This window comes from Empidonax traillii, unplaced genomic scaffold (genome assembly GCF_003031625.1).
Source record: "Empidonax traillii isolate 1590-97213 ecotype Southwest subspecies unplaced genomic scaffold, ASM303162v1 scaffold65:size4453928, whole genome shotgun sequence".
Classification (NCBI taxonomy): Eukaryota; Metazoa; Chordata; class Aves; order Passeriformes; family Tyrannidae; genus Empidonax; species Empidonax traillii.
The window spans coordinates 2,464,449-2,491,157 of record NW_020955258.1 but is presented as its reverse complement, the minus strand read 5'-3'; the positions used below and the strand labels follow the sequence as shown (position 1 = coordinate 2,491,157).

Here is a 26,709-nt window from a genome sequence, read left to right as displayed (position 1 = left end):
CCTTGTGTGGATGTGATTTCTAATAAACCATCATATGATTTTTTTTCTCACCCTCCTCCTCCTCTTTAAACCAACAACAATTTCTATCCTCTGAACCCAACAAGGTCTTTGTAAACAACAAAATTAATTTCCAGTTTCCTGTTTAAGGAATAGTTTAAGGTAATGCTGACATGTTGAATAAAATCAAGATTTATTTTCTAAGAAAAAATCCATTATAAAATTAATAAGCACTTACCAGAATTCACATGCATGTCCAATGAGTAAGCCGATGCTTCCTACTGTGATTTGAAAAGGGCTTCCTCTTGGCTTTAGGCATTTTTCACAGTTAAAAACCAGGAATTTTGCTCCTTAGTTCACATGTAGAAATATTTAAGACTCTTTCTAATGTATTTATGGTGCTTTCCTATGCAGCCCTGCACAAACATTTCCAGTGTGCTATGACTCAGTACTTTTTTGAAGTAGCAGAAATACAATGAAAAGTCTGTTTCTCATAGTATTTTGGCAGAAAACAACTCTGTGGGTTGGTGTTGGCAACACCACATTCTAAGAATAGGGCACTTCTCAGGCAGAAAGCTGTTGAATTTGGACATCAGCTAGGTTTGCCTAGGCGTAAAGAAGCCACTGTCTTCAGGAAAAGGAGTAATTTGGAAACACTTATCCTACAAGTTAGAGAGCGCTAGTGTCTACCAAAATAATTATTTCCTGTGAGGACTACTCAGAATGAAGTCATCTCAAAGAATACATTCCATTGTATGAGCGAGGTTGCTGGGCAGCTCTCTGACACTTCCTCAAAGGAGCGCCCTATTCTAGTTTCAATTGTCCATAAACATGAGTAATGCTTCCTTCCAAGTTTGTGCAAATGGGAAGAAATGCAAGTGTGTGGTGCTTTACCATCCATGTACCATGCTGACAACACTTACTACCATCATTATGAAATGCAGGGCAAGACAAAAAGTAATGTAACACTGAGGAAGTGAAAGAGTTAAAGGTTTAAAAATGAGCTTGAACACAGCAGCTCTAAAACCTAATATACTGAGCTGAGCCTGGGCTGTCCTAGTTCTGATGCAGCCAGTGGAGGTGGAAGTGTTTTCTCTAGCTAAGGCTTTACCCACAAATACAAGTTATACAGGTTGTTCTCTACTAATAAAGGCAATGCAGGTAATTCCCTGAAAACCCCAGCTACAGCATTCCCTTACTAGAGGTAACATTTGCCAAGTGACACAACTGTCTACAACACCAGTTTGATTTCATTCTTATTTCACCCCAGGGCTCAGTATCTTTCTGATCATACACACTACTCATGTTCTGCTTTTGGCAGCAGCAATTTTGGTCAATTATTTCCCTCCAAAAGGAAATGCTGACACCACTGGCAGGGAAGCCAGCTCCAGGCAGATCATGTTGGATGTGTACCTCCCAGGCTTGGACTCCTGCCTTACAGGACTGCCCTTCAGCACAGCCCCAGAGAACCTTCCTCTCTCAGCAGCCCTCTACAGACCTTCAGACCTCGCAGGACCTCCCGTGACACTCTACAGTCCTAGCAGACAGAAATCTTCTTCCTGATATTTAGGGATCTATGTAACTTCTCTGGACAAGCTGTAGACAGCCAGGTCTGGATGCCTTTTTTTGCACAAAACTGAATTTTGAATTTGTCTGCTTAAGATTTTTAGGCCTTAAGTTCTTTGAAAGATGCTTTCTCTTATTTAAAATTGCTTGTAATATTCCTGCCATGCTTATTCATATATTTTTCCTCAGTAGGACAAAGGAGAGAAAAAAATGAGGCATTCTGACCTCCCTCCTATGCAGGACAATGGTGTTATGTTGCCATCTCTTCAGGGGTAGTATGCAGGAGTCTCTTACCTTCTTTATCCAAGACAAAAGAGGAGCAGGCAGTGCAGTAAACAGAAATCATTCTTTTAACCTTAATCTGAAAACTCTTTTATCACAGAACATTTAGCATATATGCACTCACCTGTGGGCTTTATTTCAGGTGTTTCTACCTAAACACGTGGCCTCTAATGAAGCAGCAGCTTCGTGTCAGATTACAGGCAGGTGTGACAGGTGAAGTTATCATGCAGCTTTGAGCCATTCTCCCTCTACCCATCCATCCACCTCCTCTGACACTTGTTCTAACAGTCCAAACCGGGAACAGGTATGGCCAGAAGAAACGGTTACAACTTTGAAACTTGGACAAGATTTTTTAACTTGAAAAGAGCCAGGAACGTACATATGTGTGAACTTCTGCCCCTTTCCCAACAAACACTAATTAACAGCTTCCTGCTATTGGCATTGAAAATAATCAGTCTGTCAAGGAAATGTTTCTTTCCCCAAATACGGAAGGCTTCTCTCAAGCTCTCTCTCAGATTTATATGTGTTTGATGGTAGCGCTTAGTCCTACATTAGTGACACGTTTATGGGCTGCTATCTTGAGGCCTGGAAACAAAAATGTAACATCTTTCCAATAGAGAAAGCTTTCTTTCCACTGTGACACGTCTTATTAAAAACTGACCCTGGAAGGTTCCTATGTATCAGACATCAGGTGTAACATTTTGAATTACAGAAAAACAACTTAAAATTCCCTCTGAAGGACTATATTGATTTTCCCTTCTAGGTGTGATGGTGGCACTTGTAGTATAAGGACACCACACCTGGATTCACAGAAAGAAGGATGTGAAAAGACACAACATGGCAAAAAGTCATCATTGTGCAAGGGAAATGACACTATAGAGTGAAGGCCATCAGAAAACCAATCAGACCATGGAAGGTAAAGAGCTTACCAGGGCTACTTGTAGAGGTTCTTAACTCTGTTTCTAACCTAAGGTATGTCCTTGGGCATGTCTCTTCACCTTTCTGTGATTCCATTCCCCATCTGTAAATTGAAGACAACAATATGTGTCTTTATGAAGTGCTTCAGATGACAAATGCAACATAACTCCTTAGGGCCAACTTGCTGAATGCAGCAGGAGGTAAATAACACAGGTCATTCGTTGTCCTCCTAGTTAAAAACAGCATGTCCATTTGTTACACCCTTTCTGTCAGCCCACGTCTGCACCTCTACAGCAGCTAGTTAAAGTACACTTTCCTTGTAAGAAAGATGTGAAAGCATCAGCCTTTCATCTTACCAAGTATGCATAGCACTATTCAAAACAAATCATTACTTGCAGCAGCAGTGGAAGAATAAAGATGTTTCAACAATTGCTGTTGTAGGAGAGAGAGCATTGACTTTAGCAGTTGACAACACACCAGAATGCAGAACAAGCAAAACGCCTACCACGAGTTCTCGCTCAGGGCCTGTGTCAGGATTCTTTATGGCAGGGAAAAAAGAGGAAGATTCTCTCAGACAACTGTTAAATTTTATCTTAGTCTGTAGTTGCAGTATAGTCCGGGGACTTAAAAGTTAATTGTCTACAATAGTTACGGAGAATTTTAGTGACCTACAGTTCACCCATTAGATTGGAGTCCTCAGAAATAAGTGAGTGATAATATATTGATGCAATTGCTCCTCTAGTATGCATACACACTTTTATTTGCTTGAGAACAGGAGTATGTGCTGGGAACAATTATGGCACTACACAACTTCCAGTGATTTAAGGAAGACTTCATTTATTTTAAAATTAACTTGTAAACTATTCACTTGTTTAATCGTAACAAATCTGGAATGTTGTTCTTGACTAACAGCTGAGCACTTGGCTCGGGATATGCAGGTCATTACTTCCTCATTCTTTAAAGTGAAGGCAAACTGGCAGTCTACTTGGGATTTCTTGGGATTCTTTTAAAGATATCCAGAAAATCCTTGATAAACCATTCTAGATCATGTCAGATTTCTCTAAAACTCCAGTCATAGCTCCTGTCAGAGCTTGTTTTTCTAAAGGTAAGCATGAAAAGCTCTCATTAAATGCCCAGACTGTTGTTTTATTTACATACTACAATGAGTAAAAAGCCCAAGCCCATAGTCAAGATTCTTGTGCACCCTGAAAACCCATTTACAAATTTTTACTTTACTTTTCTTGGACTGCAGTTTCAGCCATTTTGTGATGAGATGGAAACATCCTTTTTGCCAAACATGGCCAAATTGCATTTTTAGCTCTTGCAGTGCTCTCACATCTCTAGCTCCACTGAAATTATAATGTTAGTCGGGATTTCCACTGCTGTGACAGCAAGCAGATCCTGTCTGCCAGCATACAGACAGGCTCAATAGACTGAAATCTTAATGTAAAATGGGGTAAGAATAGAAGTCAATAGTGCCTGAATTAATGTTCCGGCAGAATACCCTTGGGTAATGCTCAGGGTATGGAAAGAGAGATACTTAGAGAGGTAGGAGAATAATGAAAATTTAAAAGTGAGGACATACTGAGGGGAATTTTCTCATGCTTTTTATCTTAAATAAACTTTTATGTGGTTTGTCCTAAGTGCAAGATGGCTTGCTGAAAGCTATAATATCTTTGTCCCATACCTTCATGATAACTTTGGTAAAAGAAAGATCATACATGTGAGCTGACAAAGTCAAGTGTCTAAGTAATTGGAAATGAACTGTTTAAATGAGAGAAAGAGCTGCAGTTTGGAGCAGGAATGGAGCCATACCCTCAGGAACACAATGACGATTTGTACCCTTCTAAAATCAAGAAAATCAAGAAGTGCAGATGACCCAAGAGCTACTTTGGGGGAAAAAAAAACCCATGCAAACCTGAAATCACTATTGAATAAAAAGAGGCTCTGAAAAGGGCAATACTGGTACCTCTATTCTTAAAGAGCAATGATACGTTACAGCTTTGTCTCTAGAGTCACAGTGGATAATTGCTCAGTGGCTCCTTTTCCCTCTCCTTTATTCCACCAGTCCAGTCCCCGTTTTCAGTCAGTGCCTTCAGTCAGGTCTGTCCTCACGATGGGAGAGGCACATGAGGAGTAATAAGGAAGGGAAGGGAATAAATGGGTCCTCACCCAGGGAGTGCACACTGTTCCTCGTGGTGTTTTTTAGTGGTGTTCTTAGGGCAGAACCTCCACCTTCACAACTGTTTCCATAATCAGGTTTCCATGTGAATGGTGCCCCTTTGCCAGCATATGCCAGTGAAATGAATGGCAGTAGCTCTGTCTCTGCCATTTAATCTGCTTATCCTGTGAGGAGGGTGAAATGTACTCCCTGTGCAATTCTAGTCCATACCCCAAACACAGAAAGGATCTGACAGCCAGAATGCAGACCGTGTAAGCTGAGTTACCTGAGTCAGAAGATGTGACAACACTGTGTTTTCATATCTGACAAAGGACACTTCAGCAAAAAGATACTGAATTTTGTAACTTTGTTGAGGGATTCTCACTTCAAGTTAAGCTTGAGACTATCTCATTGATAACTGCAGGTACACTCATGTGACTCAAGTATATAGCCCATAATAGTGGGCTAAGAAAGAGAGGATCTTACTTTTTTCTCTTTTTCATTTTTTAAGTACAAGGAAATTCCAAAACTTTCAGTACTGCAGGCAACTTACACAGATTACAAAACAAAAGAATATTGTTAAAATTCCTAGACTGCTAATGGATATACCAGCTAAAGCTGCTTTTTAACTGTTTTTGTAATTTCTGAAAAACTATGGCTTAAAGACCTCAGATACTAAGGGAAATGAAAGAACAGTACATGGCTCTTCATCCCTTTTTATAACAGCCCAATTTTCTTGAAAGTCTTCCTGCTATACACCTTCCCTTTTCTCTCAAATAAATCCCAGATAATGATAGGCATTGACACTATTAAATATTTCTATTTTGGTGGACCAAAATAAATAGTTAATAACCAGAGCTGCTCACAGTTATAAATTACATCAACTGGCTCTCACAACCCTGCTCTTGCAAGGGAAGAGGTGACATTGAGCTTGCAAGGAAAAGAGTGAGCATTTACCCAGTAAGTTGAAGAAAAAAACTTTACATAAAAAGACCTCTATGAAAGCACTGACTGAGAAGTGTGTTTGCTGCATGCTGCCCCTACTTAGACGTTAATTGGATTACAGTTGCACTCATTCATAACATTTTTCAAAATGTGAAGGTAACCAGATCACTGTTTCTTGCAGTATTTGCTCTGCACTCAGACAGCAAACAGATGCAGAAAAATGAATGTGAACAAACTCCTGCCAAAATACGTCAGCGTTCCCAGGGGCTGGGAAGGCAGAAGCAAGCCAGCAGGCCAAGAGAGGAAGATTTCTGCTCCTAGGAGTGAGGAAAGATGGAGCTTCCTGAGCACACAACTTCCTGAGGGGTCAGGTCTGTCCACTGGTGTTTGCATCTATCATGGTGATGGAACCGGATGGAAACAATCTGTATGTCCTCTTGGTAAAGAAAGAGCACTGTGTCTCCAGGGAAGTCCATTCCCCCCTGACAGGGGCAGCCTTGCAGAGCCACAAACACAAGCACGTCTCGCAACACAGGGTCGATAGTCCCTATTTTGAAAGGCAGACTTCCATCACCTTTCAAGCATTACTGAGCTCTGCAGAGGCAACTTCCAAAGACTAAAATCATCAAACAAATTAACTTCCTGTTCAAGCATTGCCACTGTAGTGGTTTCAATTGGCAGTGTATCATGTGCTGCAGAGGGAGGAGGAGAGAAGTTGTGTGAGCAACTGGGGGTGCTGGCCCCACAGGGAAGGAAGGCTGGTGGCGTGGGGCCCTGGGAGACGTGGCAGTGCCTGCAGGGGCTGGGGACAAGGCATCGGGCCCACCATTAGCACCATGCTCCTGGGGATCCTCGTGGTGCTCTGCTTCATCCCCACTGCTGATGTAACAGGTAACACCCCCCCCCCCATTTCAATTATTTCCACTATTTTTCCTTGCTTTGATCATCAAGGGATAGAAGGTCTAGTATAGCTTAGAATTAATTTTGCACAAATTGTTCAGTGTTTGGATGAAAGGGGAGAGACAGCATGCTGCTAGGACTGCACATGGATCAACTCCATACAACCAAGAGACCCGTTCTTCTCTCGCCATGAGTATCCCTCTAAGACCCAAGAGCTTTCTTTTAATTTGACTTTTCTTTAGATCCACTTGGAAATTGCATGCCTGGCTAGAGGGGGGGTTAATTTCGCCTTTGGGCTTTACAGGTTTTGCTTAGAAGTGCCTTCTCTTGGGGGGCAGCGGGTCTGAGCAGACCTGGTGCCAGTGCCTCTCTTGGGGTAGCCTCTCCACCACCTCCAACTCTCCTATGTGAAGCTTCAGGTCCCCTCATGGCCTGGCTGGGTGTGATGGGCTCAGAGCTGAGCCCACTGACATCCTCCCAGGACTAGCAAATAAAAGGGTCAAACGCAGAGTTGCTTATTGAGCTCAAAGATGGGAGGATGGAATTGCCAAGTTTCTGATTTTTGCATTGGAAAGTGTTTTATTGATACTTACTAGATAACTAGTTTCTTTCTGAAGATCTTCAGAAAAAAAAAAATGTCTACTTGTGATTTTGAAATCCCGAGTCCTAGTTGATCTTTCTTACTCTTCAGTTGTTGTGGCTGAGGGTATTTATCTCTGTGTTGTCTTGCTGATACACGCTGTTTGTATGTTCAGAGCTAACATGTCTCTCCAACAAGTACATTAAAATGCAAAGTAAGGCAAGGGATGCTGGCTTTTGCTAGAATAATTCTGAGACAGACAATTTTTCAAACCACTGACTGAGAACTGTTGTCATTGAGTCTTCCCCAAATATCAGTGTTTTGTATTTTACAGGGAAGTAACAGATAGGAATAAAAATCTGTTTTCCAGTAAAAAACTTTTTAACATATAGAACATCTTTAAAAAGCTCTTTTATCTAGTATGAGAAGTACAGTTGAATCTACTTTTCCCTTATTTCTGCCTTATTTTTTCCATTGTTCTTTTCCTCAGTGAAGGCATTATAATTTGCATGACACCATGATCTATGTTTCTTTCAGAGAGCATAGTTCTTTCTTGTCCTTTCCCATGCTTATAATTCTGTGTTTGCAATATCATAATTATTTCCACAGCAGACCCCTGGGTTGTCAGAGAAGATACTAATTCCAGGAGGGGAGAAGTATCAGCAGTGGGTTAACAGATGTGAACAGTTTTTAAGCAACTCTTTTGAATTGCAGCAGAACAAAATACAGTGTTTGGTTATCAGACACAGGGGCTATGCCATGACACTGTAGACATTTATATACTTGCTTTTCATGAAGAACTTGAGTTTCTCCAATAGCCTCACCAACACTGTTCAACTTCTTAAAAGGAAGCACATGAGGTCATTTGCTTCTCAGGGCTCCCTTCTTTTGTCCTGTCTATTTTCTGCACCTCTTCTCTTCATTTTCATCAAGATGAGTGATCCTTAGGACCTGGAAAATATTAAGGCAGGTCAAAACCCTGCAGGACTTCCAGCCACGAAGTGTATTATAGGCCTAAGGTATTTTGGTTTGAGGAAAACAGCAGAATTTGTTGTGTTCTGCTGGTGTGAGACTGTTCCAGCTGCAGGTTAAGTTTGCATCATAGAAAGGGGCTTAGAATATTAGTTTAGTCCGTTTTCTTTTGCAGAAACACTAACGTTTACTAAGTTTGTCCTCCTCCTTTTTGTTGGCCAAATAATTACCTTGCTGTGTACTGTCACAGAGGCAGTTAGATCAAGTATCTGGTATTTTATGAAATATGTAATATAAGCAGGTTCCCACTGCAGTGTACCACAACTGACCTCATCTCCTTACTACCCACACAACCTTCTGGCTTATGGTCTCGGGGTTAAAATCAACCTCTAACCCACTGGTTACCAGAATGCAGAAGATGGGTGAGATGAGGTTAGCTGAGATTAGGATGACACCAACAAATTTTGTTTAAAAAAAAAAAAAAAAAAATCACAAATTGCCAAGAAACCCCCCCCTTGTGCTCACACTGGGTTTGATTAAAGCAAGAGTGTTAGCTGGGGTTTATGGAGTACTATGCTGCCTGCAGCACCCGCAGCAGCAAGGTAGGAAAGTTGAGCAGAAAGCGAGTCTGTAATGGCCAGAAGGGGCAGATCCCTCCGGCTGCACATTGGACACACAGCTGGGTGGCCTCAAACCAAGGTAAAGGAGAAAGACCCTTGTACTTAGGAAAGAACAGAAAATGTAAGTGCACAACAGACCCTCAGCAGCAAAAGTGGAAGAGCTTTGTTTCTCACATTCTGTTTGTGGGTTAAACAAACTCATTTCAGGTTTTTCCCTATCCCTCTGCGGGAATTAAGTGGACCATTTCTTTCCTTATAGAAATCCCAACTTACCTCAGATTCCTTGCACTGGAAAATAGCTCCTTGAAGTCAACTGGCATGAAAAAGAAAGAAAGGAGAGAACTAAATATTTTTAGTAGAATATTATTTCCCAATAGCTGATGATGATTCATGGAAAGTTCTGGGGAAGAAAAAAAAAATCAAAACACCTCAAAATAGTTATTTTCCATACTTTGTTGACTCTATTTCACTTTCTTGGCAAAAAAGAAAGAAAAAAAAAACTTTCAGGGAAGTTTGGCTTACATCAGTGGTCCACGGTCAGAGAGTTAGTATTTTACAGATATTATATATGGACGGCATTTTCTTTCATTATGCAAAACCCCCTCAACATGTGATTATAAGAAATGTCTAGAGTGACAATTAAGTTATCAAAAAGCTTAACAAACATTAACAGATCTTTCACATCATTGCATATAAATCCTAAGATCCTGAAAAGGCTTGCAGCCTGTGCACACTGACTTCAGTGATTTTACATTTTTAAACTTCATGGCTTTTTGAAACTGTAAACAACAATTTTTCATAACTGCCATTTTCCCTGCTGGGCAAGGCCAAGATACAGATATTTATTGCTGTACGACTGAACACAGCTCTAGAAGTGGCAATCATAACCCTATTTAGGGGAATGAAAACACCTACTAAATGTCTCAGAATTTCACCAATTTAACAAACCCAAAGTGACACTTATAAGAAAAACTGGCTCTGTGAGGGCAAAAGCTGTCTTAGCCCATGTTTTCTCAGAATGGTCCCAATCCTACTAAGCGTGTAGTCAAATCTTATTCAGATCACAAGTGAAGTGAGGGATGTTTGGCATTACTCTGGTTTCCCCATGAAACTAATACACATTACAGCATGATTGACTTTCTTCAATCCAAAAAAAATCCCAAGCGAGAAGAGGATGATGACAGCAGGGCTTGCCTAACACACTGGTGGGGTAAGCTTGCTTTGCCCTTGTTGGCATTAAAACCCAACCAATTCATGTGGTGCTAATTAGTTCCTATAAATGAAACCAAAAATATCTCTCTCAGCTTAGATTTGAGCTAGTAGAGGCATTTTGTCAAAATGGATTTGGTTGCTTAGCTTAAATCATGTAGGAGAATTCTTCATTAATGATCCACCAATGACTTTTTCCCACTGCTCAGCCAGCCTACATCCCAGCATCAGCAGCATGGGGCTGGGTTATCACACCCAGCCTGCAAGCCAAAGCAAATAGACCAGACTATAAATACAAGAGGTGGAAATAAGCTGAAGGGACTTCTCCTCTTAGGCTGGTGTATCAAAAGAGACTGGTTGCCAACTAGCACAATATCATGGCAGAGACATAAATAGTCCAAAGCTGTAGTTAAATAGTAGAGCTCAAAGCATGAAGTGAGGTACTAAACGTCAGGAATCCAGATGAGCTGACAACAGCAAAAGGTGGGGGTAAGTCACAGGGGTCTGTAGATGAATCTAATAACATCGGAATGTAGTCCCTCAGTGACAAGATTTTCAGTGTTCTTTGACTTTCCTCTGGCCATAGTGAAAATCCAATCAGGCTGAGCAATAAATATCCATTTGTTTTCTGTAAGTATATGCAGTGAAAACAGGTGAGCACTTTTCTGAAGTATAATGCTTCTGCAGGTGTCTGTTCTGGGACGCCTATTTCGGCTGTCAACTCTAAGAAGAGGTCTCTTCTGAAGGTGTATTCAGTCCCTGTGACAATCAGGGTTGTAGTGGTGGGCAACTACTACAGCACAAATCAGAAAAACAACTCTGTCCCAAGTGAGATACGTAGAATTATGCTGTGCTGAAGGTCAAGCAATTCTACCACAGACTTGCAAATTGCCACTTAGGCCAAAGGTCAATTTTCTGGCCAACAAAAGTATGATCAAATAGCTTGTCTAAAGAGGTGGAACCCAAACCTCACCCCTCACAGACTACCTTATAAGCCTACGTGAGAGCTTTTGTCGGAAAGTGCTGATTCGATGAAACTGAAATGTTTTGCTGAAATGTCTTCATTTCGATGAAAATTCACCACAGGCACCGCCTCACTTAAAAACTTGACTTGTCCTTTCTTTGCCACTCAGTCCCAGGATTCCAAGATCCATGCCTCTTTCTGTTGGAAAGCCTGGAAATGCTCATCCTTCATCCAAAGTTTCACAGTGTTTGGGTTCCCTGCAAACGTGGGATTTCAGAGCTGTGAGGAGCTGTCCTCCACCCCCCATGCTAATGATGTAGAACAAAGAGACACGAGGAGGATGGACTACAGTCTTTCTTTGGGAAAGCTGAGGCAGCAGAGCACTCCCTGTCTCACACCTTCCTGCTCTCATTAGAAGCAAGGCTAGTAAATGAGACTTTCAATGAGAAAATTAACTTCAGCAGTTTCATGTGTTGTGCTGGTAACTGGGAAACCTGCTAGCCATGGGTTGTTTTTACTGCCCACACCCTATCACTAGTCCCAGCCATCTTACAAATCTTTGTGTTTACTTTACTCCCTGGACCACATTCATCCCAGGGGAGTATCCTGCTCAAAAGGCTGGGGTACTCCATATTCTTGTGTAGGCATGAACACACTAAAGGTAGTCTTTTGTTCCTAAACATTATTAAACATGGTGAAATACTAATTTTCTGGGCATTCTGGATCTGGCCTCCTTCCTATTTCATGTCCATTACTGGCCTTTTCCAAGTCTCACTAAGCAGAAAGAATACAGGTTTGCAGCACGTGTTGAGGGCAAGGGGCACAACTGTCATTCTTGCAGCCACAGCAGTTCTCAGGGATGTACAAAAGACTATCCAGACCTCTTACGAGCTGAACTTGCATGATGATTTACACACTTGTACACACACACGACAGCTCTGGAAAGTTCCTAGCTTAAAAGTCAAAACTCCTCTCCTATTTCTTAGGGGTCATATTTTTGAAAAGTAGGGCCTCATTTGTACAGGATGACTTTTCTTGGAAGAAGTTTTCTTCCTGCATAGTCCTTGTAGTGCTTCATTTTTTGGCAGATGGTAGCACAGAGGTCTACATGTCAGAAAACATTTCCTGTTTATGTATCAGTCTGGTCAATTCAAATTGAATTATACTTTCATGTGACATGTTATTTTGCAAGCCATTCAAGTGCTAAGTGCCAATGCAGTGTCAAATTAGTCAGCTCCTGAGTCCTTAGAGAAATTAAGAATCTACTACAGCTGCCAGCAAGAGAAATTACTTAGTTTACATTAAAATGATAGCAGTTCATTCTTTTAGTGTTCATCGCCCAAGGTCCAAGCCCTTGAAACGGTTCTGCAAATCTACCTGCAAATTCTTCAGGAGTCCTTGAATTAAAAAGCAAATGTATAAATAATCTCTTATCTGACTGCTAAACTAAGCATGCAATTCATAGTATTTTCACTCCATAATGTACCCTGGGAAACTGCGTGCATAGTAAGGCATAGACTTAGATGGCCTTATATATACACACATGCACGCAGAGGCAGACCAGCCTTCTGAGCCCTGATGTTAAATCTCAATCACATGGGCCACTGTCGGTGCTAGTGTTCTGACTTTTCTGAAGAAAAACACTCTTGACTGCACAGTCTCCCCTAGTGACTATGTAATTATTTGTGTAGAGGTGGATTGCTGCAACAACAGCTCCTGTGAGAAACTGCTTCTGCAGATCAGTGGTTACGCACTCCCCAGTAGGGAGTGTCAGCAGGGGAGAGGAGGCATGGAGAAGAGTTGCACAGGAGGATGTGTGGTTCTGAAGTCTCATGCTGTACTTTATAAACAAGTGCTTTTCTCACTTTTCTCCCCTCCCTTCCAGAAAACAAGATTTTAGTGGCTCAGAGTCCTTTGCTCAAGGTTGATAACAAGAGTGCATCTCTAATTTGCAACTACACGTACAATGGAACAGGGGAGGAATTTCGAGCTTCACTGCACAAAGGAACGGACAGTGCAACTGAAGTTTGCTTTATTTCATGGACTAAAACAGTAGCAAATAAAAGCAGCAGTAATTCAACTAAAGAATTCAACTGCCAGGGGGCTCATGATAAAGACAAAGTCATCTTCCATCTTTGGAACATGAGTGCCAGCCAAACTGACATCTACTTCTGCAAAATTGAGGTCATGTATCCCCCCCCATATGTCTACAATGAGAAGAGCAATGGGACCGTCGTTCATGTGCAAGGTAAGCTGGGAAATCTCTGTAGGCCAGTATCCTCCCAAGACACACTCCCCACATAATGGCTTGGAGCAGTTTGTTTCCTTAAAAAACAATATGTTTGGATTGCCTAGTAAAATTACACTCCTGCTCCTGATGTCCTGAAGAAGACATCTTAACATGATAATCAATAAAAATGACACATTGGAACAAGCAGTAAATAAGCAGATTGATGTTTTTGTTTTCATGGACCTAAAGTTTCCTTTGCTCTTTCCTTAAAGAGACACCCATCCAAACAAAAGAGCCTCCGCCTGCAATTCCTTTGTGGATTATGCCAACAGTGACTGGAGTTCTTGCTTTCTACAGCATGCTAATAACTGCAGTTTTTATTAACTACTGGGTAAGAAACTGTTTGCCTTTGCCCTATATGCTCTTTGTCCCTAGTTCGTTTCTCAGGCTATACTTGCCATGTTTCCCCCTAAGTCACTGACAGCCCTTCAGTTCAGGACGACAGTGTTTCTTCACCCCAGCTATGTATACACACCCCACCCCCATACTACAACATGTACCCCCAAAGAGCTGAAACACCACATGCTCTCCAGGTGGGCAGTCAGGCCTCTGCCACTGAGTCCTAAAGCAAACAGAAATGTTGGCAGTGCCCTGCACACGAGAAATACTGGGACATTGTCGCTACCCTCTGCCAGTTGTCCCTGTCAGGGAAATGTAGAACTATAAGCATTTCTGGCAAACCCTTTGAGACTATACTGACAGGAGCTCACCCACAAAAAACAGCCCTCAGCTGGCCCAAGACCATCTGCAATTGTGTCTTGTGCCTATCCAGAAATTCCCTTGAGTAACCAGTATTTCTGGCAGCTTGAGCATAAGGGAATAGGAGCACCTGGATCTCAGTACCCTTGTCTGTCCATTAACACTAAGAAAGCTGAGACAGCCTTATGGCTCACTATTTTTGCTTTCTAATCTCTCTGGAGATTTGGCTGGCCCAAGTCACATCCAGTTCTGTCTGCTGGAGTAAAGAGAGAGTGAGGCATGGTGCAGAGGCAGCAGCAGGACACCTTCCTTGACAAGCCTTAGGATTGTGATCTCCAGAGCCAATGGAGTACTCCATGTGAGAAAGACTTGAATGTAGAGAACTCTATTCCTTGCACTCTGACTTTCCCCTCTATGTTGTTAAATAACAATTTTCAAACATTATGAGGTAGCCTGTATAAAGGGTACAGAGTCCCTCACCAGTTAAAAGTTGCAAGTATGCAGAAAGCCACTGTCACTGCTAGGTGAAGCTTGAGATCTGTTAAGAGTTTCATAAAAATACACATTCTCAACCTATGGCCATTTCTAATGGAAAACAATCAAAGGCGCCATTGCCGCAGGAAAACGCAAAGGCAGGTTAAGTGGTCCTTCTTTGTGCCCTGTTGTAGGGGCTGATTCCAAGGAGAGCTGAGAGGATTAGAGCAAACAGATGCTGGTGTTACAGTGCTGTGCTACTGAGGCTGTGCCTTATGAGAATATAGCTTCAAATCCATCATTTACCATCTGAACCATTTTCTCTGTACTCTATTCATTTGGTACCTAATGGCTACACGCTTTGCTACTAATATGTCTGTCCCCAGCAAGAGTGACAAGGCTGCATTGCCATGTGTGTTGTTTGCTGCATCAGTTTTTACTTGCTGTTATTACTGCTGGTCGTATTCTGTGGATAATATGTACTCTGACTGTGGATGTATTTAGTGTTGCCGAATGTTAACACAGCTGCCTAGAAGATGTTATGAATTGTGAAAAAAAGGTTCTAAATGTCATAATCGACAGACACGTTAAGCCTGATATGTGAGATCCTGAAAGCAGCTAAAGATTTGTCTGTTTTCATACAGTTCTGCCTTCCCTCAAGGAAAACCGTTTTCTCCAAAAGTAGCAGTCCCTGGTCCTGTAACAGGCCAACGTTCACTCGTGCTAGCAAAACGCCTTCCTCCAGTGCAAAGTTACCTCTTAGGTGAGGTAATGTGTATTATGGAGATGAACACACACAGATAAAGCTTTTCTAACTAATGCTTTACACGCACTGGCTGCATTACACGGCTTGAGCAGTGTGTCACTTACATTCAACACTTTGCATATATATAACATTAATATAAAAAGTTTACCATATTTCATAGAAACTGCCCCACTCTGCAACTATAACATAACTCAGCCATCAGATTTTCTAATGCAAACCTCCTCCAATTCCACAGTATCACATGTATACTGCAGCATATGCAACTATTTCTGTACACGGGAAGGAAATGTCAGTAACAAGGGGATTGCAAAAGAAGGTATGATCAGTATTAAGGAAAAAGCATGGAAGCACTTTATCTACCCCTGATCAATAAAGCCATAAGCTTTCTAAAAAACACCAGCATTGTGCACAGCCTGCAGCAGTCAGAGGCTGAAATGCTGCTGTGGCCACGAACATCCTCTGTGATTTTAAGCAAATTATTTCACCTGTCTTCTGCTACTCTTATTTCTAAAAGAGCTGATGTTTCTCTTGTACCATAAGGGCATGATAAGCAGGAATTCAATGGTGTAAATGAGATTTTTGAGACCCAGATAGGGAGATATAAATAATTGACATCAGCTCTGATTCTTTTGCCCTTGGTAGGAAGGTTTAGAACAACATATGCATTGTGTGTTACCGCTGTAAATGGTAGGCAAACTATGGTACACATAGTCTGGGCTGATTTTTCCTGCTCTCATTCTGTTTAGTTAAGCTAATTTTGTTTTTCTTTCTAATAAACGAGGACAGCCTTCGCATATCAGACTGTATTATTTCTGCTGAATCATTCCACAGATGAGAAGTGATGGCTAGAGGCATCAGTTTGTATCCTTGGTTTGTAGCATTCCTTTACCTGGAGAACTACACTGTAAATCCCTCAGCAGATAAGATGGAGACTTACACTCAGGTTGGGCAAATTCCATAGATTCTTTTATGTGAACATGTATTCCAATTCTTTTGTAAATACATTTAAACCTGAAGCTGCCTACAAATATGCCTGCTTCCCTGAATGAGGGCCTAGGGTCAGAACTGTCAGCAGCCAAAATGAGATTTTCACAGTTCTCTTCACCCTTCTCCCACAGCAAAAATCCAAAAAGATTATGTACCATCAGAGCGACTACATGAACATGACTCCCCGGCACCCACCATACCAGAAGAACAAGGGTTACCCACCCTATGCCCCAACACGAGACTACACCGCCTATCGGTACTGGCAGCCGTAGGACCCACCAGCTGACCCACAGCAGCCTTGTGTGCTTCCAGGCAGCCACCTGCTCTTGGACATTGAGGACAGCCTCTCCTTTTCTCGTTACGTTCGTTGCTATTGATCATGGACACCTACACCATAGCAAAGATTGGCTAAACTTTGATATACTAAAAGAAAGAAACAAACCAGCAAACAAACACAAAAATGGGGGTGGGGGGAAGCAAAAAAGAACTGTTGTCCATGATGGCTGAAAATGAGGCACAACCCCAACTGAGGAGTTGTCAATGGGTAAGATGATGGCATCAGATCTCAGAGCTGGTCTCTTCCTAACACTTGTGGTCTTGCTCAGCTGCTGGGAGAAGCAGAACTTCTGTTCTTTTCCAATGATTGCTGCCTTAGATGTAACCCTTAATCTCCTTTCCTTTATGTCTAATCCTCAGAAACCCTTGTTGCTGTTAAACCTGGCAAAATGTAAAAAAAAATTATTTTCTTCTCTACAAGACCAGAACACAATTTGAAGTTCAAAACACATGCTTGAAACAAAGAGGGAAAGGTCAGTCAGAAGGCATCCAAGCTACTAAGCTATGGCACAAATGATCCACCAGGACAAATCAAGTTGATACAAAACTTGTAAACCTTCAACATGTGAGTCCTTAGGCTGGACACTTCATAAACATTCATAAGGCCATCTGCAGTCACGACCAAGCAACTTCACAGAGTGAGAAAGCAACCAACCTGAACACAAAATCAAGACAAGCAGGAGAGGAAGAAAGATCTGTCTTTGGCATGAAGAACCCCATTTCTGGTTTGTTTGGCTACAGCAAAAGAACACGAAGTCATACATGAAGCATTATAAGACAGAGAAGTCAGATTTTGAGAAGACTTTTACTTTCATTTTTGAATTTTTGTTTCTATCCAAAAGGTGTTCTGCTGAGTGCTCCTGAAAATTTAGGCACGTCTTCTGGCGCCTAGGTTATACCAGAGCTCTTTCAAAAATCTGGGTCCACTTATGGGAAACTAAAGATCACTTGAATTTTTTTTCCCATAAGCACCCGATTTTTGGGATGTGAGAGGGTTCTTCATTCTCAGTATTGTGAATTGGACCTGTAAGTGCTCAGAGTCTGCTCTGTGCACTTTGTGTTATCTGGAGGTTACATTTCTATCTAAAGATATTCTTCAGGACTGCTGCATGCTGGAGTAGGGAAATGTCTTCAGCAAAACCTGAATAATTCTTTCAATTTAGCGTGTTTACAATAACAGGACATCCTAAATTGTAATTAGGATTGTCTTGGCATAAAATCCTTTTTCATAATGAGGAGACAAGGTTTATTTTATAGAGACTACTGAATAAACAATTAAAAAAAAATCCATATTCCCACATTGAAATAAAATTTGGATTGCATAACATTTAATTTCCTCCAAATTGGGAGAAGATTCTTTCTTTCTTTGAGGGGACAGAATAAAAGTAGAGATATGGAAGTATGGCAACAATCCGCTTTGATGTCTTAATCCAAGGAAAAAACTTCGGCTTTTCCAAACTGGAAGTTTTACTTGAGTTTGCTGACTGGGCCCCAAACCTTTCACTCTGAGTCCTATCACCATGACCCATGTTCCTGGAGGGTGCTGTGCCGCCTCTGAGCAGTGGTGAGGTGTGCCCCCAGGCAGGGACAGCTCGGCCCCAGCTCCGGGCACAAACCCCCCGATGGCAATGCTAAGGGAGGCCCGAGAGAGCCAAGAGGGAGTGCTGTGAGCTCGGCATGGGAGTGCAGTCATGGACCCAGCAGGCCTTGAGAGCCTTGCTCTGGCTCAGTCCAGCAAACCCAAAAGCTTATGATTGGGCGGAAGAAATTAAAAACAAAGTATTATTTACTTCTTCTCCTTTCCCCTTATCACATGCACAAACACCCAAAGGCTGACATTTTTCCACGTACAGTTTTTACTCTCCTCCTGAAAAGCCCTCACTGCACCTTTGTAGTGCAGCTGAGGCAGCGAGGAACTCGTGCGGGGGGCAGAGGCGAGGGAGCCAGGTGGACACATGGCAGTCCCTGCATCGTCCCAGCCTGGTCCTCCTTGCTGGCACTGCCTGGGGGAACACTGACGCCTTGTAACCTCACTTGGAGGGAGACATGAATGATCCTGTGCTGGGGCATCCAGCCACTCCCGCTGGAGAGCAGCAGGCTGAGCACAGTCCCCTGCCAGGGTATGGCATTGTCTTGCTGTGCCTCAGTGTTGTCATTGTGTGACACGACATTAACAAGCACTCCAGTTACAATGTGCTGTGAAAAATCACAGTGCAAATAGAAGGTGAGATGGCAAAAGTGTATCAAAAGCACAAAACAGGATAAACGTTCTTTGTGTAATCTGCATAAATATATTTTTAGCTATAGATGTATCTGTTTCATTATGCCTATATTCCCTAGAGTATTATTATACCTTTTGCAATCTCCTTTTAAAATTATTAAATAGATACGGTAAATTAAATCCTGAATAAATGTATTAGGCCTGAGGCTAGTCAGAGGAAAGTATTAACTTTCTAAAGCAAATGTTGGTATAGTTTGCTTTCCTTCCCCTAACACTTTTGTACTTTCCATGTTTAAAACATACTGATAGCTCCCAGGACACGATATTGGAATGTAGGTCCTGGAGCATCTGGAGCAAGCATTAATTCATTTGACTGATCAAAAAGGGAGATACAGGGAAGCATCCTAAATGAAAAATGAAAAAATGAGGGCAATCAGGACAGGAGAGGCCACAGCCATGTGTTAAAATGGACACTGCTGTCATATTAAAGCTCTGTAGGGACATGAATTACAGACTGTTGGAGATGGGATGCCAGTAAGCACCTTTTATCCACCACTATAAGGGACTAAAATAAAATGTTTGCAGAGAAACAAGCCAGTTAAGGATGGAGTCTGGCTCTTGGTATGTGGATTAGCATATTCAACAAACAGCAATTCTAATTTATTCCATCTGGTTTTAGGCAATGCAACATGCCAGGACAGCCCTGGCCCTTCCTGGCCCTGCCTTTGGGGTCTATATGCTGTTTATGGGATGATGTAAAGAGAAACCTCCCTCTACTGCTGCTTTGAACTTCGAAACTGGCCCTCATGGAGGGTAGCAGTACATCAGTAGGGTTTTCTGTCTTACACACAGGTTTTAATTCAAATGCAAATAAAATCCTGCTGAAGAGTGATTTAACTTTTCATCCTCCTTTCCCCCACTTTTGGATCTCAGTGTCAATTGAACATCTGATCTGCAGTCATCATATCTGAACAGCAACCAACATATGTTGCAAGGGGTCAACCAAGGGTTGTGTAGCTCCAGCCCCCTGCATGCTGATTCCTGTTCTGCACGTCTCCAGCACAGCACGAAACAACAGCCTGGCTCTTCTACGCTTCCAGGAACCAAGCCCCTAGAAGACAAATGCTGAGGAGGTAGCCTGTGTTATCTTTGCAGTGTCTGGACCCCCTTGGGGTTGTCAGATTTACTAAAGCCAAAAGTCTTAGATGTTCCTTCTAGTTTGAATATCCTCCTCCCATATCACATTTTTTTCAAAATGCCTCCTATTTCTTCTGCAGCTACAAAGGTGAACCCTGCATCTCTGCCAAACAATATCCCATCTTCTTTCTTTGCTTTTTTGTTCATCTTTTTCCTTTTGTTACTATGCCAGACTCAGCAGTTCAGGAACCCATCCTGTTTGCTAATCTCTACCACCACTGTGCAGCCTTCCACATGTGCCCCTGCCTGACCAGTTCTTTGCTTCACAAAGACTGTCTTGTATGCCACATTCTTTCTCAGTCTGGGGTAAGGAGTTGCCATAGGAGATTGAAGCCATGTGGTGACTGGATAGGTACTTGTTTTCTGTTTGAAGGATTTGGGGTCTTTCATCCCTTTGATTTTTCCCATCATCTTCAGATTTCCAATAGTGCCAAACAGCCACGTGGGAATCGCACACACCACGTGCTTCCAACAGTGCATTTAATTTCCGTACATTTCATTTCCTGTGCAGAGCAGGCTTTTGACTATTGCCAAGTTCATTATGCCTGCAGACATACCTTGACAGCAGAAGCAACTTTGGCTACTGATGGTAGCCAAATTTGACTAATAAAAAAATGGTACAAAGACCTTGAGTTTTAGGAGCACACAGGCGAAGGCTTCAGTGCTAAAGATCAAACCTTTCCACTCTCAGCAAGGCTTTTTGCTGTGTGGCTGGAAAATTCAAGATGAATCACACACCAAGACATAATTTTGTTAGTCACTCACGCTAACCAGAAAACAGGTTAGGGTGAGGAGTACAGCATCAGCTTTTTAAGGTCCAGTAAAGATGGGGAAATGCTGAAAACAGCAATAGGCAGTAATTTGTAGTCCAAGTCAATGCATTTAAGTGGCTGTGGAGGGAAACTAGCTGCTTATCTTGATGCAAATGGATTGTTCTTCACAATTAGGTGCTTTTGTTAGAGCATCACATTACAGTATGTTACTATTCCAGCCTCAAGGGCATGCAGATAATCTGATGTGGCCAATTTGGCTGGCAAAGTATTAGGAGGCTGCCAATTTCATATAAACCCATTTGCTAAGAAACAAAAAGTTGAATGGTCTCAAATTCATGGTGGTTTTTTTGTTCGTTTGTTTGTCTTTTTTTTTTTCCCCTGGATCTCCAAGATTAAGGCACTGCTTCTAACTTCACCCCTCTCTGTACCACCCTCCCAGCCCCAGCCCTTTTTAAAAATAAAAACGAAATGTAACTTTATTTTCAGGTCCCATAAACTTACCAGGAGCTCATTCAGCTGATCACTGAAATTACAAGGAATTTTAAAATGCCACAATTTTCCTAGCCATTACGTCATTGTGTGGCCACATCATTCCTTTTCCTTACTGGCTTCAAGGGAACTATTCTGGATTAGATTGAAATGTTCTCATGGGTTGGAACAACTCTAGTTTTTCAGACAGGAAAGGTTGCTACCTAACTAGCAAAATCAAAGATGCAAACAAGCAATTAGTAATAATACAGCTCCGTGGAAAGTACCGTAGTGGTTTCAATCTGGAAGGAGGATTGAATGGCCTTTTTACAATATCCTTTTGCTCTAAAATAAAGAAGCTTAAGAAATTACATACTGAAGTACGTTACAAGACAAGAGATCGGGTTGCAAAATTAAGAAATCAAAGGCAGGAAATGCCAGAAGGAAGCTTTCCTATCCAGCCTCCCTTCTGCCCTCTTGTGTGACCAGAGTGGCTCTTTAATTACAGCCGCATTTTCCCCTTCGATCGAGCCCACGCTGAGCGGTGCCGGCCCCGCTCTCTCGCCGCGCTGCAGGAAAGCTCCGTGCACGGCCCAGCAGGCTCAGCTGGACACGCTGCAGCTACAGATTCCAAGCGACACTCGGGCCCCTCGTGTGGAGAGCTGCGGCAGGACACAACCAGCGATCAGGCTGGCTTAGATAACAGCTAAATTAATGCCCGATAGCCTTGTCAGTGCCCCATTAAATTAGATCGCTCTGTCGTGAGTCAGAACCAACTAATTTTCCTGCTATGCTCGCTGCCTGTGACAGCCCTTGGGCTACTTTAATCTTCAAACACCAGTGGTCAAGAGCTGATTTATTTTTTTTCATGAAAATGATGAAGTAGGTTGCTCGCATTTCTTCCTGAGCTTCTCAAGCTTCCCCAGACAAATCAAAACTGGCTGCAGAAAGGAAATTGTTTCTGTCTTTGCATAGCTCATCTCCTGATATGCAAGGACAGAGGCTGAAATCTAGAGCGGAATGTCACCTTTGGGGAGCATTATCGCTTGTATGAATGTTGAAGTAATGCCAATGTTTTTTCTTAACTATAACAAAAAACTGTAAGACTATGAAGATACAGAATTGGACAGCAGGGGAATAAACTCTCTCCCCGCTGCAGACAACACTATTGACACTTCTTTCAAGTCCAGCTCTGTGATGGAGCAATCCACAAGTAAGGATGGGAGAAGCAAAAGGGGTTAAACGAGAAACCACTCTGAAACCACTTCAGTGAAGCTCTGGAACAGTCCCTCAGGGAATGGAAATGAACAAACCAGCTGCAGGATTCACTACACAACCCAGACTTCTGCCTCTCCCTAGCCAACTACTAGAACAACTATTAAAAACATACTAGCCCTTCTTGCCTCAAGAAGTACTTTTTACTGCTTAGGCTGCTCTCCACCATTGAGAAATAAGCTGCATTGATGGGGAAAGTCAGGTTAGGTCCTGTGTGTGGACTTGGGTGCAGTCAACTCCCAAGAAACCCTTGGGATAAAGCACAAATTATATTCAAAGGGCAATGGACAAGCAAAATGGCTGGAAGGAAGGTTGGCTGAATGGCTGACTGCAGGAAAAGTGGAGTTAAGCAACTCCAGAGCTTTTCTCCAGCAGCTAGAGAAATGCATCGGTTTGAACTGCAGCTCTGATGAATTTCCTCCAATAAAAACAGCTTTCGGAAAGATGAAGGTTCTGTGGTTATTTCATGAGATTTAAGTCCAAATAACCATACACACACAAAAAAAGATTCAAAAATACCCTTTTTTTTCCTTTTCTCCTTTCTGTACTATAGGATTACTTATAAATCATACATCTAACCTGTAGTAAAAGGCTTTTAAAATCACCATTCCTTTGCTGTTACTGTGTTGGTTTTTTTAAAAAATTTTCAATTTTTGTTAAGGCGTTTATGTTGTAGTTTTGAAATTGATTTTAAACTGCCAAGGTAGAGAGGCAAAATGAGGAGCGGGGCATAGGCAGAGAATACGTGAACTGCAGCTCAGCACTGCACGGCACTACCCACGCGCTGCGAAAGGCAGCAGGTACAAAGGGAACTTCAAAGAGTCCACAGGTTACATGAGCAACCTGGTGAAAAAATGTCAGTTAGAAACGAGCAGCAGAAACCAGCTCTGTTTTCCTACTGCTGTGGCTTTGCTTGGCGATGATGACATACAAAGATTAAGCCTAACTGCATGAGCTCCAGTTGTTTATCTCCTTTTTTATCATAGCCAGTAAGTGAAGGAGACGTGTGGGTGTCACCTGCAAAAAAGAAAAAGAAGTTGCATTTCTGTGAGAAAAACATCTGCAGATCAGAAAAGGCAAATGGTCTTGTTTAATTCATGCATATCCAGTTTCCTTCCTGTCACTAATCTGCAGCACTGAATTTAGTCTCCTGGATTTCCTCAGCTTTATTATGCTGAGAGAGAATGCAAGAGAGAGGGAGACAGAGAGACTTGAGCAATATTAAGTGCCCAGAATGCCTGCAATCACTGAGGTCATTTGTAAATCACTAAGATAGCCTGGCTCCCAGGGCATGGAGTTTCATTTGCCTCCCCCCTCCTCCCATCTGATGAACTATGGAGATTCGCAACAAGAAAAGCTATCTGCTGTGCAATCAATTTACAGAATAACATTTTGTTTGGGCTTTTAAAAGCTGACAGAAACTGGAAGTCCTGGGTCACCAACATGACACAAGTGTTAGTGTCTATATAGATGTAGAAAATGTGGTTCTTCTGTCCTTGCACGATTGTGTCTGTGACGGAATGAATCTCTGCACACAGATAAACATTGCTTGCTGCATACATCACATAGAAATCGCTATTTAAAAAAAAGATTTAAAGCCAAAGCATCTCATGCATTGGAACTACTGAGGGATACTGTATGTATGGACGTGCAAACAATTGTACAAACACAGATGCCAACTTTGGTCTTTTCTCCCCATCATCATGTAAATGTGTAAAAATAAAATAAAATAAAACCCCAGTGAGCATATGTCTTAGATTGCACATCAAGCACACTGTGCTCATTGTGTCTAAGGTATCTTTAGATTAATGATGTTTGACGTGGCTGTATGTTGACTTGTCTGGGTCAACTTACCAGCCACTGAAATATAAGAAGTATCGGAAAAATTTTAAATTCAGACTGTCTGCATTTAAAAGTAAGACTTTCCTACACCTCCAAATTTGCTGTAATTTACTGTAGCCCCAGACCTGAGATATATTTGTAAGACTTTTATCCTTAAGCCCAGTGAGAACACTGAAGACCATCTCTTTTTGACTGTAGATCAGAGAGTGGATTCTCTGTGGCTCTGCTTTAGCTGATTTAATCATCAGGAGTGCTTGTTGCACTCTTCTCTTGCCCCAGCTACAGCCCAGGAAAACCAAGGATCTGACTAACCCTTCTTGTCCAGGTGCAGAATATGACATCCACCTTTCCCACTAAACAGACCCCTTTGCAAAAATTAAACTCACTTGTTCTTGACAGCTGCCATAATGAATGCTTGGTAAATAAAGATTAATTCCTTGTTCTTGCAAACAACAAGTTATGGTGTCCATTTACTGAGGGGAGGAATCCATGTGATGTATCATTAGCTGTGTGAGGAACTTGCACATCTGTGCAATTTGCTGTGGGAGTGTCTTCCGCCCTCATGTAAATGCTGGGCTGCAATCTGGGTTGACAAACTAATGTTTAGCGCTTTTGACTATCGAAGAGAGCAAGAAAAATATCAGAACCAAAAATCTGTGAAATCTGAGGGACTGATCAATCCAGTGCTGCCTTTGTTGAACAGCATGAGCACTAGCAGCTAAGTAGCACTCTCAGATCGGTTAGGACTGAGTTCATGCTGTTATCTCTCCAAGTTTAGCATCTCATATACACATATAGATTGCAAAGAGACAGCAAAAACCTAGAGGATCCCAGACAGGGGAAAATACAGAGAAACAAAAGATTTTACTTGCTAAAGGCAAACTGGTTTTGTGTTGGGAACAGGAAACCAACAGACAGTGCGAAGGATGTTGCGGGTGTTGGAAGAGCCACCACTGCAGTTACTGTGCATACCTGGGTGACTCATCATCCTTGTGATGCTGCCTTGCACTGAATGTCCCTCCTCCCCCAGCTGAAGCTAGCTGGCTCATCCTGCCCGGCCTCTCCGTATTTCTTCTCTGATAGGGTATCATCTGGAAAGCCCTTGGACTGGCACAATGGTGGGCTAGACATTGTACTTGTGAGATGTACAGAATATACATGTGACACACGCAGGAGTGATGTGCCAGTCCCTGCTTGAGGAGATGAAAAATGAAAAAAGGAAGTGAAAGGGAAACAGAGGCAGGGTGCTCGTGCACAAGTACAAAGCTCAGCAGTTGTGAGGGCAGAAAGTACAACCAGGACACTCTTCCCACCACTTGTAAACTCTACCCACTGCACACACCAAGTGTGCATGTGTATCTTGTGGGGGACGCTGCTCCACAGGAACTAGAGGAGCTAGTGGCTGATCACTTGTAAGCTGTGGGATCGTTTTTTTTTTTTTTGTAATGAGTTTTCCTGAGGTCACAGAGTTGCCCATTTCTCAGAGGCTTTCAATAACCCAAGATGTCCCCTAACACTTATGGACAGAGAACGACAACCTTTGGTTACCAGAAGACAGTCTGGGGAACATTTAGGTCCTATCGGCTGCTGTGGGAGTAAAGGAGTAAAGTGGCATGGCAGTATGGCAACGTATGTAGTAACAGAGTATGGCAAATTAAAGACAGCAGAAAGTCAAAGATCTGTGTCAGAATTTGTCTGTGCCACCAGGCTGGAGCCTTATGAAGATTATCTGATCCATTGCTCTTCAGGAAAGATCAGGAATATACCTCATTACACAGCAAGATGGCAAGTGAAGGTGAGGGGTCTGACTTGGGAGCAGGAGGTTCTGACTGACTCACATTTTGTGTTCCGCAAGAAGATCGCCAGGGTATTGACAAGGCATCCACAGCACACAATCTCTCTGCAATCTGTGGAACTTGCTTTGCATACCAAGGATAAATTAGTCTGCAATTTATTCTTGCACAGATTGCAAGCATATTCATGTACAACAAGAATAAACACTGAAGTCTATTCCTGCATCTATTTCTACAGATGCCCTCAAGCTCTGGGTAGCTGCTGCTCCTAGAGCTCAACAATTTGGTGGCCAAGATCAGCTGGGCTGAGAGGTCATCGGAAAGACTTGGCAGAAGCAGAGTAATGTAGAGATTACATTAGACTCTGACCCAGCCAAGCAGATAGATAAGCTTTGCTGTCAGCACTGCCTCTGAGCCTTCATTGGCACTTCCTATGCATATTCCTCACAGAGACTGCAAGCTCTTTGGGCTAAT

The 26,709-nt window shown here is 42.2% G+C and overlaps 1 protein-coding gene across 1 annotated transcript; it reads left to right on the top strand.

The window, feature by feature from the left end:
* The first annotated feature begins 6,705 nt into the window (after nucleotides 1–6,705).
* Nucleotides 6,706–16,644, top strand: CD28 (CD28 molecule). Its single transcript, XM_027880194.1, has 4 exons — nucleotides 6,706–6,760; nucleotides 13,000–13,362; nucleotides 13,617–13,735; nucleotides 16,462–16,644. The coding sequence occupies exons 1-4, from the start codon at nucleotides 6,706–6,708 to the stop codon at nucleotides 16,600–16,602; spliced, it is 678 nt and encodes a 225-aa protein (XP_027735995.1). The 3' UTR covers nucleotides 16,603–16,644.
* Nucleotides 16,645–26,709: the final 10,065 nt, after the last annotated feature.

Coding starts and splice junctions, on each gene's coding strand:
- CD28 (XM_027880194.1), top strand. CDS start 6,706: ATGCTCCTGGGGATCCTCGTGGTGCTCTGCTTCATCCCCACTGCTGAT. Junction 6,761..12,999: donor CCCCACTGCTGATGTAACAG/GTAACACCCCCC, acceptor CCTCCCTTCCAG/AAAACAAGATTTTAGTGGCT. Junction 13,736..16,461: donor CAGTTTTTATTAACTACTGG/GTAAGAAACTGT, acceptor CTTCTCCCACAG/CAAAAATCCAAAAAGATTAT.